Genomic DNA, 18,585 nt, shown 5'->3' on the forward strand with positions numbered 1-18,585 from the left:
GCACAGTGGTTAGCACTGCTGCCTCACAGCACCAGGGACTCGGGCTCAATTCCTGGCTTGGGTCACTGTCTGTGGGGAGCCTGCACATTCTCCCCGTGTCTGTGTGGGTTTTCTCCGGGGGGTCCGGTTTCCTCCCATGATCCGAAAGACATGCTGGTTTGGTGCATTGACCCGAACAGGCGCAGAGTGTGGCGACTAGGGGAATTTCACAGTAACTTCATTGCAGTGTTAATGTAAGCCTTATTCGTGACTAATAAATAAACTTAAACTTTAAATTGGACTGAAAGATTGTGGACCAACTCCCTCTGGAGCGTTGAGCACATCCACATACAAAGGGAAGGCTCGAACAGGCATGTGATTAGCAGAGGTTGCTGATTCCCTCTGTGCTTACGCCAGATCCCCCTTTCCCCCCAATCACCCAATCACCACACTGTGGAGCAGGGCCAGCAGGTGACCTCACAGACGTCTCTCTGGCTTTGATCTGACATTGTGAATCTCTGGACGCCTTTTAAATATAGTGCTCGGATATGACGGCAGGAGACATACCATCAAGCCCACCCCACCCCTGCCACAGATGGTGGCACAAAACCACCAGAGGCATTATTAATTAGTCCAGGGATGGAAGATATTGTGTGGTTTCCTGTAACCCTCTGCAGCAGAAAACATTCCCTGCCCCTATCTCCACTCCTCTCTCTACCACGGGACTTAGTCCCAGATGGGAGAATTCCATCAATAGTGTTAATATGGGACTGAGTACTGCCCACGCAGTGCTATAAGGTAACAAATGGCCCACACCTCGGGATCAGTCTAGTGTTAGGCAGAGCCATGTGCACAAGCATTCATGGGACAGCTCCTAACTTGAACTCTGTACATAGTTCTTGTAGTTAATGAATACAGTTAGTCATAAGATTATGACAACTTCATTAAAACCTAACTGAACTGTATCCTAAACCCTACAACACTCATCACTTTGAAAATACACAGATCTATCTGTCTTAGGCTCTACGTGGATGATCTCATACCTTCCCGCACCAAACTTCAACTGTCAAAGTTTCCCCACTGAATGAAACTATGAATGTTTCCTTGTAACCTTCAATTCCCATCTACAATAATTACAGTGCCAACTAGCCTAGTGGCTGAAAACCTCCAACCGCATCTGCAGCTGGGATTCTCCAGTGCTGCTGCAGCGAATGGAGATTTGGCTGAGCGCCAAATTCTCCGTTCTTGCTGGCAGCAGGGTGGGAACGAACAAGATTGGAGAATCCCGCCTGGTACCTTCAGTAATTTTGGATGTACAATTATTACTTCAATAAAAATATTGATAAACACAGAAAAAACCTGAGGCACTGCAATAAATTCCAGAGGGACACCATGGTGACCATGAGTTTAGAAGGGTAAGAGGCGATTTGATTGGAACATATACGATTTTGAGAGGACTTGGCAGGGTGTATGTAGAGGGGATGTTTCCACTTGTTGGAGAATATGGAGGTGGGGCTCACTGTTTAAAAATAAAGGGTCACCCCTTGAACACAGAGACAAGGGGAAAAATGTTCTCTCAGAGGGTTGTCAGTCTTTGGAATACTCTTCCCCAAAATGTGGGTGAGGCAGTGTCTTTGACTATCTTTAAGACAAAGGTTCTTGATAAGTAAGGGAGTGAAAAGTTATCTGGAGATCACCAGGGAAGTGAAGTTGAGGTTAAAATTGGATCAGCCATGATCTTCTTCAATAAAGGGGCAATTGAGGGGCCGAGTGGTCTACTCCTACTCCTAATTCATATGTTCGTATGTAAGTCTGATGCTGGCCTTCAATGGAATGGTCTGGAAGATTCTAAGCTACATAAAGGTATATAGATTTCATCCGTGCTCTGAGGGGACTGTTATGTGAAAAACATGAACATGGTTAGAAAAATCTTCCGAACAACAGTTAAAAGGTTAAGGCCGGAATTCTCCAACATCGTCGGCAGCTGGGATTTTCCAGTCCTGCTGCTGTGAATGGAGTTTTATCCGAGTGCCAAATTCTCTGTTCTCACAGGCAGCAGTGGCGGGGTGGGGAAGGACTGAATTATCTCTGACCACAGTTGTTTAAGACTCACTCATGAAGGCCTGTCGCATTGGTTTGGTGGGTTTCTATATAACTGAAATGTTTTTTGACAAAGTATTGAAAACCACTTGCTGCCTAACCTTGTATGTCAATTTAACCAAGTGATATTTTATTGGGTGAGAAACATTGTAGCCAACGTTGTCTACCTGATACGCTGTAGGAAAGGATGTCCCGAGACATGGTATGTTGGGGAGACCATGCAGACGCTACGACAACGAATGAATGAACACCGCTCGACAATCACTGGGTAGGAATGTTCCCTTCCAGTCGGGAAACGCTTCAGCAGTCACGGGCATTCAGCCTCTGAACTTCGGCTAAGCGTTCTCCAAGGCGGCCTTCACGACACACGACAGCGCAGAGTCGCTGAGCAGGAACTGATGGCCAAGCTCCGCACACATGAGGACGGCCTCAACCGGGCTATTGGGTTCATGTCACACAATCTGTAACCCCCACGACTTGCCTGGGCTTGCAAAATCTCACTAACTGTCCTGGCTGGAGACAATACTCATCTCTTTAACCTGTGCTTGGCCCTCTCTCCACTCACATTGTCTGTACCTTTAAGACTTGATTACCTGTAAGACTCGCATTCCAACCATTATCTTGGAAATTGAGTTTGTGCCTATATATGACCTGTTTGAGAACACAAGTCCTCAATCACCTGATGAAGGAGACTGAGACTCCGAAAGCTAGTGCTGCCAAATAAATCTGTTGGACTTTAATCTGGTGTTGTGAGACGTCTTACTGTGCTTACCCCAGTCCAACGTCAGCATCTCCACATCTTTGCCAAGCTAACACAAGCTTGGCAAAAGATACCATGAAAATAAGTTGCTTGATAGAAACTATGATTAAACACATTTTTAGAGCCTCACTGTATGTAACTCAGCATCAACTTTTTGTTTATTGTTTATTGTTTATAATTACACTTCCGTGAAGTTCCTTGGAATGTTTTTTCCCATGTCAAAGGAGCCACATAAATGTTGTTGTCAATTAATGTAACAAATGCCATGTTGATAGTCCTTTGGACAAGTTAACAATGCCTCTTCAAAAAGCCATTTACTGATCGACGATACTATACACAGAAAGCAAATGCATTTTGTCAGCACATTGTCAAAAATTCACATTTCCAGATATTCTCCACACACTTCATATATTTTTACAATTATCAACAGGTAAACTGACCACTCAATATATGAAGATGGACTTCAACCCAGATAAGTGTGTGGTGATCCATTTTGGCAGATCCAATGGGATGAAGCAGCAGTATAATATGAAGGGTACCATTCTTAGCAGTGTAGAGGATCAGAAGGACCTTGGGGTCCGGGTCCATAGGACTCTTAAATCGGCCTCGCAGGTGGAGGATGCGGTCAAGAAGGCGTACGGTGTACTGGCCTTCATTAATCGAGGGATTGAGTTTAGGAGTCGGGAGATAATGCTGCAGCTTTATAGGACCCTGGTTAGACCCCACTTGGAGTACTGCGCGCAGTTCTGGTCACCTCATTACAGGAAAGATGTTGAAGCCATTGAAAGGGTGCAGAGGAGATTTACAAGGATGTTGCCTGGATTGGGGGGCATGCCTTATGAGGATAGGTTGAGGGAGCTTGGTCTCTTCTCCCTGGAGAGACGAAGGATGAGAGGTGACCTGATAGAGGTTTACAAGATGTTGAGAGGTCTGGATAGGGTAGACTCTCAGAGGCTATTTCCAAGGGCTGAAATGGTTGCTACGAGAGGACACAGGTTTAAGGTGCTGGGGGGTAGGTACAGAGGAGATGTCAGGGGTAAGTTTTTCACTCAGAGGGTGGTGGGTGAGTGGAATCGGCTGACGTCGGTGGTGGTGGAGGCAAACTCGTTGGGGTCTTTTAAGAGACTTCTGGATGAGTACATGGGATTTAATGGGATTGAGGGCTATAGATAGGCCTAGAGGTGGGGATGTGATCGGCGCAACTTGTGGGCCGAAGGGCCTGTTTGTGCTGTGGCTTTCTATGTTCTATGAAGGGCTGTATCGTGTCAGCCATAAATCAGGCTACATCATAGAAAAGACAGTGGACTGGAGAATTACAAATGTTACACCCTTCAAAAAAGGATTAAAGATAGGCCCATCAAAGAGAGGCCAGTCAATATAACCTTGATGTGGTGGGGAATTTTCTAGAAATGATGATTTCGGGCAAATGTGGGTTAATAGGATAGAATAGAATAGAATCCCTACAGTGCAGAAGGAGGCCATTCAGCCCATCGAGTCTGCATTGACCATAATCCCACCCACGCCCTATTCCCGTAACCCTGCGTATTTACCCTGCTGGTCCCTTGACACTAGGGTCAACTTAGCATGGCCAATCAACCTCACCTGCGCATCTTTGGACTGTGGGAGGAAACCGGAGCACTCGGAGGAAACCCACGCAGACACGGGGAGAGTGTGCAAACTCCACACAGACAGTGACCTGAGATCAGAATTGAACCCGAGTTCCTGGCGCTGTGAGCCAGCAGTGCTAGCCACTGTGCCACCATGCTGGAAAGCACGACAGGAAAGCCAACATAGATTTGAAAAGGCGAAAATTGTTTTGAACAACTTGCTGAGCATTTTTGATGAGGGAAGCAGAGAGCGTTGAGGGCAATGATGTGATATGGCATACAGGGGCTTCCAAAAGGCATTCAATAAAGTGCTGCACAATAGACTTATGAGCAATATTAGATCTCATGGAATCAAAGTGACAGTAGGGACATGGGTCAAAATTTTAGGATTTTGGGGTTTCCTTTCCCATTATCCAAAGAGCATGCTGGAATTTCATGCTCCAACGAGCATTCATTGGCTGGAGGCAGGGATTTGTATCCCTCCCTGGGAAGGAAGTCCCACCTCAGAGAGCTGCTGAAAAATCTGATTGGCTGGCAGTGCCAGAAGCTGCAGTGATCAGGGCTGGGACTGCGTACAGTCCCCAGAGGCTAACTCCTGAGATTCCAGGATGGGGTAAAACTTGGGGTCGCAGGGCAGGGAGGGTAGGGGAGGATTAGGGGTGTCCACAGTGGAGGATTCAGAAGAGGCTGGCGTGAAGGGCATGAGCGGGTACAACGCAGATCCTGCAGTTACCAGACCTTGCAGGGGGAAGCTATGCAATGTTACTGGGGGCTACTGATGGAGCTACCACACTCTTCCTGCCCAAGGCCTGATTCTAATTATTTTAGGGCTCCTCCATATCCTAGAATTCCTCCCGCCAGCCTAAAAAAATGAAGCTGGAGGAGAAATGACCCTTAAGTGATCAGTTCAGTTTTGCTGTATCAATGATTCCAGTGCAGTTGGAAGCTCCAGCCACTTGTTGGCCTCATTGATTCAGTCTCTGAGCTCTCTCTGTCTATCAACATCATTTATATCAAATTAAATTATGCAATGTTGTGGACAATTTATGATCCAAGGATTGTTTCAAAGTAATTTTCGAGGCCTAAAAAATAGGTTTAATAAAAATAATGATTCAGATCTTCTGGGCAATGCGTCCAACATCTGCAAGGTTTTCTGTGCCCACAAGAAACTGCTCATTTTCAGCCTGGACCTTGATCCTGGCTGAACAGAAACGAGCCAGCAGAGCCTCTCCAGGGTTTGCCCAACAAGCAGAAAGAGTTGAAAGAAGGAGCGGGAGAGGCTTTGGTGTCGTGGTATTGTCACTGAACTAGCAATCCACAAATGATCACAGAGTCCTGGTGTGTAACACAAACTTAAGCCCAGATTTTGCAGCTTTGGGCATCAGAAAACTTGGGTCATTATTTTAATAATGATGCAGCATTATCGCAGATCATATGGTAATAATCTTTTATACATTCTGTATAATGAACAGTGGTGTTTAGTGCCCAGAGTGACTGAAGGCTGAGTGAAAATTGTCAGTACTATGGTAAATATTCAGAATTACAGTGTGGTGACAGAGATGGAGAAGAGGTGAAGGTTTCATCCCAAATTCTCCTGCTAACTATTGGGCCCGACCCTCCTGCTGCACTGTTGTGGCCGAGTTACAGAAGGGAAGGAGAGGAAAAGTCCAAACCTTTCAGGGTCCGAATATTTTAATTTTGTAAAGCTGAAATATTCATGGGGCCGGATTTTCCAGCCTCCCACAGGCCCCCAACCTGCTGGTCCCATCGATCCCTACGGCACCATACGTGCCTCACACCCACCGCCAACGGGGAACCCCCACCCCGGGGGAACCCGCCGCAGGGTATCACCATTGGTGGCACTGGAAGATGTTGCCAATGGGAAAGGCTGGAAATTTCAGCCCATGGTTAAGGAAATCTAATTTAACATATTGAGAGACTTTATGACTGAATAAAAATAAAGGAGAATATTTTTGGGTCCACGACTTGGAAAATCAAGATTAATCATTCAACATAGTGCTGAGCGACATAAACAATCCCTCAGTGTGATTCTTGATATATTTATGTTTCCATGCAATTTGCCAGACGGTCAAGTCATGCTTTCGTGCTGGCATCGTAAGAGTTGGGTCATTCGACACGGAACTGGGGTGGGCAGACCCGGAATTTCACACAGCCGGCTGGTGAGCTAGTTTGCCAACAACAGGTTCAAGGACAAAATGGCTCCCACCCATAGCTAATTCATGCTATTAAGCCAGTGAATCAAAACATGGCCAATGAGAGCAGGTAACCTTATGGTTGAAGACGGAGAATGGCGGGGGGGCGGGGGGGGCGGGGGGGGGGGGCGGCTGGGGAACATGGGTCAGCACTTCATCCCATTAGAGGTCTGTCCCTATTAATCCAATGTAGCCACTGGGGCACAGCCATGACAGATGGTCACACAGTGTAGGTTTTGTCACTTCACAATCTGTTTTTAGATCAATTTTTTTTACCTGTTCTTTGTGGGCAGGGAATTGCTGCTGACATCGGCTGCTCCTGGCTCGACAGTGGGGCTACGGTACATCATCGTTACAAGGCCTCAAATTGGCCCTTGGGTGCTCGCTTGCCATCTTTAATTGAATAGTGAGTGTGCCCTCTGGCCATTAATTGGCCAATCCGACAGAAATCATGAGTTTTGCAGAGGCGGAATGTAGTCATACCTCCAGGGTCAGGATGGTGTGTGATTTGGAGGAGAAGGGGGGGTCCGCTGCCACTCTGCCTGTGATCAGTGTGGGGGAGGGGGGTCCGCTGCCACTCTACCTGTGATCAGTGTGGGGGAGGGGGGCGTCCACTGCCACTCTGCCTGTTATCAGTGTGGGGAGGGGGGCGTCCACTGCCACTCTGCCTGTGATCAGTGGGGGGAAGGGGGGGGTCCACTGCCACTCTGCCTGTGATCAGTGGGGGTAAGGCGGGGAGGGACCCACCATCGGTCTGGGTGGTGGGGTGAGGTGGATAAGGGGGTCAGTAATGTTGTGGGGGTGGGACAATGTCTGTGGGGGCCAGGGGAAGGCATCATCTGGCCCGGGAGGGATGTGGCAGGGGAGCAGCATGATATCAATTTATTTCTGTGCATGCGCAGTTGAAGGTGCCGATCGGAGCTGCAGAGTTTCAGGCGCGTTAAGCCCCGCCCACAGGCTTGTGCAGCGTGATTTGGAATCGCTGATATTTTTCAGGCAGAGTGCGTATGGGGGTGCCTGAGAACGGGTCTAAAAGTCGGATCTGAAACACTCCCAGTTTCAAATCCGCCCAGCACTTAAAATCAAAATGGTAAAATAGGATCCTGTGTGTCTGAGGTGGAGTGAGTGAGTAAACTGGTAAATGAGGCATAAATCAAGTGGCTTGATGTGTCCTGGATGGTATCAAGCAACTTGAGTGTTGTTGGAGCTGCATTGATCCAGCCAAGTGGAGAGTATTCCATCATACTGCTGATTTGGGCCTCATGGGTGGTGGACAGACTCAGAGGTGAGTTACTGGCTTCAGAATCACCAGCCTCTCACTTGATTTTGCTGCCTTAGTATTTATGTGACTGAACCAGTTAAGTTTCTGATCAATGGTAAGCCCCAAAATGTTATGGTGGAGGATTTGATAATTGTATTGTCATTGAACGTCAAGGGGAGATGGTTAGTTTTCCTCTTGTTGGAGATAGTCACTGCCTGTCACTTGTGTAACAGGAATGCTGCTTATCATTTATCAACCCAAGCCTGAATGTTGTTCTTGTCGCATATGGACACATATGAGGGCGATTTGCCCACCCTGCCGCACTAATTTTCTAGCACAGCGGGGTGGGAGAATCCCACAGCCAGGCACGCATGGTATTCACGCATGCGTTCCCGCTGCGCGCGCATCTCCCAGCGCTGAACTTCCAGTGCCATCAGATCCGCTCTGGAAACCGGTGGGAAGAGCAGGTAAGCGATTTAAACCTTATTTGGATCTATTTTTCATGTAATTTGTGGGCCTGGGATTGAAGTCTCCGGGCCCACTAGCCTCTGTCCTTTGGGGAGCTAGTGGCCCAACCCCGCTGGAGTGAAGGGGGAGCAATCAGGGTCCCCCCAGATGGTCTGGCAGTGGGGGCTGTCCCCCAGGCATTTGCATCCTGGCAGTGCCATCCTGGCCCTCTGGCACTGCCCAAGGGGCAAGGTGCCCATGCCCAGGGGGCACCTTGAAACTGTCCCCTGGGCATGGGGCAGTGCCCGGAGGGCAGGGCCTGAGGGGGGCGGGGTGTTGGGGGTAATTGGTGCGGCTGCGGTGTCCTGCTGCCCTCTGCCATTGGGATTGATGGGGGCCAGAGGGAGGACAGCGATCAGAGTGGGCTGAGGTTCAGCCGGGTGGGAGGGGTCAGCTGGGGAAGGGGTCTGCCTGCTGCTCGGAGGGGATAACTGTTGGGGGGGGGGGTCTGGAGATCGAGCGGTCCAGGACAGGAATAGGGGGGAAAGGTCAAGGCTGGCCCAGGAATGGTCGGGTGTCCGTGATCGGGCCAGCACTGGGGGGGTCACTGGGGCTGGCCAGCAATCGCGCTAGCCAGCAAATGGGAGGCTGATAGTGCGGGGCCACTGCGCATGCACAGAGGCCTACTGGTTTCAGGCTCCCGCCCCCTGAAATCTAATGATATTCATGCTGATGGCCTCTGCAGTGCACAGAGTGTGGGAGATTTTAGTCTGAACTCCCACTGAAAAAACCAGTGTGAATTATTCCAGTTTTCCCATGAATTCAACACTTAAAATCTTTTTGGGTGAATTCCGCCCAGACTGTTTCAGTATCTGACAAGTCGGGAATGAGAAAACCCATATGTGTCATCAGAATATTTCATTGAAAATTCAAAATATATATGATTATTGATTCAAATATTTTAAAATGATCTCAGTGAAACCCCAGTTTCTTCTTACCGATGTCTTAATATTTGTTGCAATCCTCTGGTCCACTTTGGGTTGTGTCATGTGGTTTGCTGTAAATGGAATCGATTCACAATTGAAAGGTTGCAGCTTCTTAGAGATGACATCAAAGGTAACAAACCACATCCCTTTGAGTTTATTATAAATTACTCGAGAACTTCACTTGTAATCACAATCGAAGTGACAATGAAATCATTACAATATAGTCTGTTCATTTCTTTGATTGTGGTTTCCCTGACTCCAACCTGTAAGTAACAAAATAAGCAAATTTTATACTTTGTGCATTTATATTAAGATGTGTGGTAATAATCCTTAAGTGGTAATAGGTATGTGGAAAGAATTTGATCTTAATTAACCTTAACTCTCAATATCTGTTATATAAACATATTAAAAGTTATTCTTTCCTATATTAATTATTATAGATACCTAGAGTTAACACTTCAGGTTGAGATTAACCTTTATCAGCAATGTGTGCTTTGAGTCCTGATGAAAGGACATCTCAATCTGAAATATTAAATCAGTTTATCTCCACAGATGCTGCCTGACCTGCTGAGTATTTCCAGCAATTTCTGTTTTTATTTCAGATGTCTAGAATTTGCAGCATTTTATTTTAATATTGTTACCATAAATATCTACTTCCCGACATTTTTAATTCTTAATTATAGGATTTTAATTTCAAAGTTTGCAGATGATACAAAAGTTGGAAGTATTGTGAGCTGAGGATCATGTCAAACATTCACAGGACATAGATAAGTTGGTGTAATAGACGGATAGGCAGCTGAAATTTGATGCAATGAAGTGGGAACGGATCTGTCTCCTTCATGCTGCATTAACTATGCACGCAAATGAAACATGCTGGATTGTGGGCAGGCAGCCCCTGATTTGCCCACCGTACCACAAATTCACTACTTCCTCAATCCCGAAGCCATACATCCGTGCACAGCTTCTTCAATGTCTGCTGCCCAGGACTGCCGCAGATGAGAGGAATGGTCCCACAAGGAAAGAAAGCAGCTGTGCCCAAATTGAGTGACACCACCCTGGAATGCCTGCTGGCTGCACCCAAGACCCTCAACAATATGCTCTACCTCCATGATGGCCAGAGGAGTTCACCAACCTCAACACTCCGGCTTGGCAGGCAGTGGTAGAGGTGTATCATATACACAATTGTAAATATGAATGGCACCCATTTCACATCTCCACTTGTGTATGCCTCGTTTTTATGATGAGTTGTCAATCTGGGGGGTTACCACGGCCCATACTTACTGCAGATGTCTTTATCATGGATCCCTCGTCTGCAAATTGCTTTTCCATATCACCACAGTGTGTGCCCCTTTTGCAGATCTTTCTCAACATTGTGACACCTCAAGCTTAATGTTAAGGGTGCTTGTGGAATGACCTCATTCACATGCTTTGCACAGTCATGTCATGTTTATTCTTGGCTATGTAAAATTGAGGCAGTGATGTTCCCCTATCTCATCTGCATTATGTCCCCATATCTAGCACAGGGTGGGATTAGGGTGTGTAGGGGAGTGGCGTGGGTACTTGCTGGGGGGGGGGGGGGGGGGGGAGAGGTTGTTGTGGGGAGGTTGGGGCAGGGGGGGAACGGTTTCGCAATCAACTGCAGACAATCCTGTAAACCAATGTTTTGATGTGCAGGTGCATTCTAATGGAAACTTACCAAAGTACTGTGCTGGGTTGATGCATTGTTTTTGTGGGTTTAATTTCAAAGGTGTCTCTCCTTATACTTGAAGATCCCTGGGCACCGTCCTTGCTAAGTTCTCCATATTCAGAAAAGAAAAGTGTTTAACCGAACATAAACAGAGAGTGTGAACTTCAAATACAGTGAACAGATATGGTATTATTGTGGAAAGCTCAGTCATTTGATATTTGGAGACATTTTAACATGTTGATTGTTCTAATCCATGTCAGACCTAGATAAACAAATGATTATTTTTAGTCTACTATAACTCCTCTCACTTACCTTGTGTTCACTTGTTAAACTGTTCAATTTGAATAATTTCAAACAAAATCCCATAAAAGATTGAATTTATTTCTGGCTCTAAATTCAAATTCAGCTGATGGAAGGTTAGGTTTCTGCACCTTCTCAGTAACTGTACGTGGCCCTCCCCACAAACAGTATAACATCTTTGTGTCCAACAACCTGAAAATGAGCCAAATAGTCTGTTGGTGCACATTTCCGACCATTTGCAGACACCCATTGGAACTGTTACATTGTGGTTGGTTCTTCAGCGAAGCGATAGCATTAATACATATATCTATAAATAAGCATATTGAACAACTAGGATCAGAAAGAGAATAAAGTATTCTGCAAGTAAAAGAGTTAAAAAGTAGCAAAAATTTGGCAACTGAACTTGTAACAATGTAACAGGAAATCAAACTAAGAGCAGCTCTTAGATTATCACTTTAATATCATTGTGAAGTGGCTGTAGCTGTGTGTATATACAAAAGTGAATCACAGAATTATTACAGCACAAAGGAGGCCATTCAGCCCATCGTGTCTGCACCGGCTCTCCATATGAGCATTAGGACTTTATGCCATTGCCCTGCCTGTTCCCGATACCCCTGCACATTGTTTCTTTTCAAATAATCATGCCCTCTTTAATGCCTCGCCAGAACCTGTCTCCACCACACCTTCAGGTAGTGATTCTAGACCTGAACCACTCACTGTGTGAAAATGTTTTCTCTCACATCTCATTTGCTTCTTTTGCAAATCATTTTAAACCTGTGCTCTCATTCTTGATCCTTTTTTGGAGAGGGAACAATTTCTCCCTGTTTATCCTGTCCAGCCCCCTTATGATTTTGAACATTTCTGTCAGATCTCTTCTTAGTCTTCTTCTCCCCAAGGAGAATAATCCAAACCTCTCCAATCTATCCTTGCAAATGAAGTTTCTCACCCCTGGAACCATCCTTGTAAACCTCTTCTGCACTCCCTCCAGTGCAATCACATCCTTCCTATAGTGTGGTGCCCAGAACTGTACACAATATTCCAGCTGAGGTCTAACTAGTGTCTTGTATAAGTTCAGCATAACCTCTTTACTCTTGTACTCTATGCCCCTATTAATGAAGCCCAGAATACTTTATGCTTTATTAACTGCTCTCTCTACCTGTCCTGCCACCTTTAATGATCTGTGCACAAATACACACTGCCCCCAGTCCTGCATCCCGTTAAGAATTTTACCACTTATTTTATATTGTCTCTCCATGTTCTTCCTACCAGAATGCATACCTCATATTTCTCCACATTGAACTCCATCTGCCACCTATCTACCTATTCCACCAACTTGTCTCTGTCCTTTTGAAAGTTCTACTCTGTCCTCTTCACAGTTTACAGCACTTTCAAGTTTTGTGTCATCCACAAACGTTGCAATTGTCCCCTGCACACCAAGATATAGATAGAAACATAGAAAAACTATAGCACAAACAGGCCCTCCGGCACACAAGTTGTGCTGAACACATCCCTACCTTCTAGACCTACCTATAAATAGAAACAATAGATCATTAATATAGATCAGGAAAAGCAAGTGTGCATATACTGAGCCCTGGGGAACACCATTGCAAACCTACCTTCGGCCCAAAACATATCCATTGACCATTACTCTCTGGCTCCTATCATTCAGCCAATTTTGCATCCACATTGCTACTGCCCATTTTTCTCCATGAGCTATAACTTTTCTCACAAGTCTGTTGTGTGGCACTGTATCGAATGCCTTTGGAAAGCCCATGTACACCACATCAACAGCATTATGCTTTTCGGCCTTTTCTGTTACCTCATTAAAAACCTCCAGTAAGTTAGGTAAACACAATTTCCCCTCTAGAAATCCATTCTGGCTCTTCCAAATCAGCCCACATTTTTCCATGTGACTACCAATTCTATCCCAAATAATTGTTTCTAGAAACTTGTCCATCACTGATGTTAAACTGACTGGTCTGGGTTGCTGGGGCTATCCTTGCAACCTTTTTTGAACAAGGGAGGCACATTTGCAATTCTTAAGTCCTCTGGCACCTCCCCTGAGTGCAGAGAAGACTGCAAGATGATGGCCAGTGCCACTGCAATTTCCATTCTCACTCCCTTCAATATCCTTGGATGCATCTCATCCAATCCTTGTGCTTTGTCAATTTTCAGTACCAACAGTCTATCCAATATTTTCTTATCAATTTTGAACCCTTCTGGGGACAGGGTTTCCTCATTTGTCACCATGCCCTATATAGCATCTACCTCTTTGGTAAAGATGGATGCAAAGTATTTATGTAATACTTCAGCCATGCCCCTGCCTCCATGTGTAAATCCTCTTTTCGGTCCCTTATCAACCTCACTGCTTCTTTTACATTATTTACATACCTATGGAAGACTCGAACATTCCTCTTTACGTTGGCTGCCAGTCTTTTCTCATAACTCCTCTTCGTTTCTCTAAGGTGCTTTTTCACCTCCCCTCTGAACCTCCTCTTGGTTGTCAACTGGACTTTCTACTTGACATTTGCTATAAGTGCATTTTTTCTTCCTTATCTTAACTTCCATCTCTTTTTTTCATCCAAGGAATCTGGATTTGTTTGCCCTACCTTTTGCTTTTAAGGATATATACTTTGACTGCGTCACATCTATTTCTGTTTTGAAGGTAATAAATTGTTCAAGTACTGTCTTTCCCGCCAACCTTTAGTTCCAGCATAACCAGCCCAGCTCTGTTCTTGCCCTTTCAAGTTTGCTCTCCCCAGCCAATTTGGATTGCCCATTTTCTTTTACTTTCATCATCCTAAACCTTATGATACAATGATCACTGTCTGTTAAATGTTTGCCTATTGACACTTGATGGACTTGGCCCAACTAATTTTCAAGAACCAGGACCAACAGTGCATCCTTTCTTGTCAGACTAGAAACATACTACTGTCATAAGAACATAAGAACATAAGAAATAGGAGCAGGAGTAGGCCATCTAGCTCCTCGAGCCTGCCCCGCCATTCAATAGGATCATGGCTGATCTGACGTGGATCAGTACCACTTACCCGCCTGATCCCCATAACCCTTAATTCCCTTACCGCTCAGGAATCCATCCATCCGCGCTTTAAACATATTCAGCGAGGTAGCCTCCACCACCTCAGTGGGCAGAGAATTCCAGAGATTCACCACCCTCTGGGAGAAGAAGTTCCTCCTCAACTCTGTCTTAAACCGACCCCCCTTTATTTTGAGGCTGTGTCCTCTAGTTTTAACTTCCTTACTAAGTGGAAAGAATCTCTCCGCCTCCACCCTATCCAGCCCCCGCATTATCTTATAAGTCTCCATAAGATCCCCCCTCATCCTTCTAAACTCCAACGAGTACAAACCCAATCTCCTCAGCCTCTCCTCATAATCCAAACCCCTCATCTCCGGTATCAACCTGGTGAACCTTCTCTGCACTCCCTCCAATGCCAATATATCCTTCCTCATATAAGGGGACCAATACTGCACACAGTATTCCAGCTGCGGCCTCACCAATGCCCTGTACAGGTGCATCAAGACATCCCTGCTTTTATATTCTATCCCCCTCGCAATATAGGCCAACATCCCATTTGCCTTCTTGATCACCTGTTGTACCTGCAGACTGGGCTTTTGCGTCTCATGCACAAGGACCCCCAGGTCCCTTTGCACGGTAGCATGTTTTAATTTGTTTCCATTGAGATAGTAATCCCATTTGTTATTATTTCCTCCAAAGTGTATAACCTCGCATTTCTCAATGTTATACTCAAAGAACAAAGAACAAAGAACAATACAGCACAGGAACAGGCCCTTCGGCCCTCCAAGCCCGCGCCGCTCCCCGGTCCAGGATTGAATCCTGAATCCAGGATCCCCGCCCAATTTTCCAGCCTATCTACATACCAATATCCTATCCACCGAGCTGTCCCTCACAGCTACGATGCTTTGTTCATTACAACCTATTAACTTACCCCCACCCCCCCATTCCAGACCATGTGATCTCCAGGGAGAGGCGAAAACCCAGAGTGAAAAACCCCAGGGCCAATATGGGGAAAAAAAAATCTGGGAAATTCCTCTCCGACCCCCTGAGGCGATCAAAACGAGTCCAGGAGATCACAATGGCCCCGATCGGAAAATGCTTCCCAACCCGAGTCATTTCCACTTCCACGAACACCATATGAATCCCCTGCCCCCGAGACAGGTTCCCAACTATCCGCAGTCTCACTCTGTACTGGCACCAGCAAGATGATCGTAGAATGAAGCCTTGAAACGAGAAACCAGGAACAATTAGCCCGCGCCGCTCCCTGGTCCAAACTAGATCACTCTTTTGTATCCCTCCATTCCCACTCCGTTCATATAGCTGTCTAGATAAGTCTTAAACGTTCCCAGTGTGTCCGCCTCCACCACCTTGCCCGGCAACACATTCCAGGCCCCCACGACCCTCTGTGTGAAATATGTCCTTCTGATATCTGTGTTAAACCTCCCCCCCTTCACCTTGAACCTATGACCCCTCGTGAACGTCACCACCGACCCGGGGAAAAGCTTCCCACCGTTCACCCTATCTATGCCTTTCATAATTTTATACACCTCTATTAAGTCTCCCCTCATCCTCCGTCTTTCCAAGGAGAACAACCCCAGTTTCCCCAATCTCTCCTCATAACCAAGCCCCTCCATACCAGGCAACATCCTGGTAAACCTCCTCTGTACTCTCTCCAAAGCCTCCACGTCCTTCTGGTAGTGTGGCGACCAGAACTGGACGCAGTATTCCAAATGCGGCCGAACCAACGTTCTATACATCTGCAACATCAGACCCCAACTTTTATACTCTATGCCCCGTCCTATAAAGGCAAGCATGCCATATGCCTTCTTCACCACCTTCTCCACCTGTGACGTCACCTTCAAAGATCTGTGGACTTGCACACCCAGGTCCCTCTGCGTCTCTACACCCTTTATGGTTCTTCCATTTATCGTGTAGCTCCTCCCTACATTATTCCCACCAAAATGCATCACTTCGCATTTATCAGGATTGAACTCCATCTGCCATTTCCTTGCCCAAATTTCCAGCCTATCTATATCCTTCTGTAGCCTCTGACAATGTTCCTCACTATCTGCAAGTCCTGCCAGTTTTGTGTCGTCCGCAAACTTACTGATCACCCCAGTTACTCCTTCTTCCAGATCATTTATATAAATCACAAACAGCAGAGGTCCCAATACAGAGCCCTGCGGTACACCACTAGTCACAGGCCTCCAGCCGGAAAAAGACCCTTCCACTACCACCCTCTGTCTTCTATGACCAAGCCAGTTCTCCACCCATCTAGCCACCTCCCCCTTTATCCCATGGGATCCAACCTTTTTCACTAGCCTACCATGAGGGACTTTGTCAAACTCCATTTGCCATATCCTCGCCCACTCACTCAGCCTGTCCAAATCTCTCTGCAGATCTTCTCCGTCCTCCACACGATTCACTTTTCCACTTATCTTTGTGTCGTCTGCAAACTTCGTTACCCTACACTCCGTCCCCTCCTCCAGATCATCTATATAAATGGTAAACAGTTGCGGCCCGAGTACCGATCCCTGCGGCACGCCACTAGTTACCTTCCTCCAACCGGAAAAACACCCATTTATTCCGACTCTTTGCTTCCTGTCGGATAGCCAGTCCCCAATCCACTTTAACACACTACCCCCAACTCCGTGTGCCCTAATCTTCTTCAGCAGCCTTTTATGGGGCACCTTATCAAACGCCTTTTGGAAATCCAAAAACACCGCATCCACCGGTTCTCCTCCATCAACCGCCCTAGTCACATCTTCATAAATGTCGAAAGTTTTCCTCAGCACAGTCTAGGAACTTTTGCTCCTCTGTGTCTTTTGCACTAACACTATCCTTATCTATATCTGGGTAATTAAAATCCCCCATTAGAACTACTCTATAATATCTCTCTGTAATTTCCTTGCAGATTTGTTCTTCTATATCCTTCTCACTAGTTGCAGTCAATAAGCTACTCTGAGCAATGTAATCACATCCTTTTAGTTCCTTAGCTTTAGCCAAATTGATTCTATGCTTGAATCCTCTGGGACATCCAGCACTGTAATGCTCTCCCGAACCAATACTGCCACTCCTACCCTTTGCCTTCCTTTCCTATATTCTCTGAACACCTTGTATTCAGGCATATTTAACACCCAGTCCTGCTCTTCCTTGAACCAGGTTTCTGCTATCACCATTACATCATATTTCCAAACTCAATATGTGCCTATAGCTCCCCAATCTTGTTTACTATACTCCATACACAGTAATCCTGATTTAGATGTGAATACTTTCTCTGACGAAAAATACAGTTCTGAATTGCAGCTTTGAGTACAGCTCTAGCAAAGTGTCATCCAGACTTGAAACGTTAGCTCAGTTCTCTGTTTGTTGCTCCCCTGGACATTTTGACGTAAATACAAGTTGCAATGAGGAAATAAGAACCCGACAAATGGATATAGATCGGTTAGGAGAGTGGGCCAAAATGTGGCAGATGGAGTTTAACGTGGAAAAGTGTGAAGTCATGCATTTTGGTCGGAAAAATGGGAAGGCGACTTGTTATCGAAATGGGGAGAGACTTCGGGGTGCTGCGGTGCAGAGGGATCTGGGTGTCTTTGTTCATGCGTCACAGAAAACTAGCATGCAGATACAGCAGATAATAAAGAAAGTGAATGGAATGTTGACATTTAAAGCTAAAGGAATAGAATATAAAGGTAAGTATTGTTGCAACTATACAAGGCATTGGTGAGGCCGCACCTGGAGCATTGTGCACAGTTTGCGTCTCCTTATTTGAGGAAAGATGTAGTGGCATTGGAGGTAGTTCAGAGGAGGTTCACTAGATTGATTCCAGAGATGAAGGATTTGATGTATGAAGAGGGATTGAACAATTTAGGCTGAGACTCTCTGGAATTTAGAAGAATGAGGGGAGATCAAATTGAGGTATATAGATGATAAAAGATATGGGTAAAGTAGATGTGGAGTGGATGCTTCCTCTTGTGGGGCATTCTAGGATGAGAGGTCATAATCCTAGGATAAGGGGTAGCAAATTTAAAACAGAGGATAAACTACTTCTCCCAAAGGGTTGTTAATCTGTGGAATTCGCTACCCCAAAGTGCGGTGGATGCTGGGACAGTGAGTAAATTTAAGGAGGAGTTAGACAGATTTTTAATTGGTAATGGGTTGAAGAGCTAAAGGGAGAAGACAGGAAAATGGGGATGAGTAGCATATCA

General features: G+C 45.9%; 1 protein-coding gene across 1 annotated transcript in view; it reads left to right on the forward strand.

Moving 5' to 3' along the window:
• LOC144510845 (transmembrane protease serine 9-like) overlaps window positions 1-18,585 on the forward strand; it is a 47,031-nt gene that overhangs the window by 15,197 nt on the left and 13,249 nt on the right. The window contains exon 8 of the mRNA XM_078240864.1: window positions 9,455-9,618. Within this exon, the coding sequence (XP_078096990.1) occupies window positions 9,455-9,618 (164 nt within the window). The remainder of the gene's footprint in view (window positions 1-9,454; window positions 9,619-18,585) is intronic.

This window comes from Mustelus asterias, chromosome 1 (assembly GCF_964213995.1).
Source record: "Mustelus asterias chromosome 1, sMusAst1.hap1.1, whole genome shotgun sequence".
Taxonomy (NCBI): domain Eukaryota; kingdom Metazoa; phylum Chordata; class Chondrichthyes; order Carcharhiniformes; family Triakidae; genus Mustelus; species Mustelus asterias.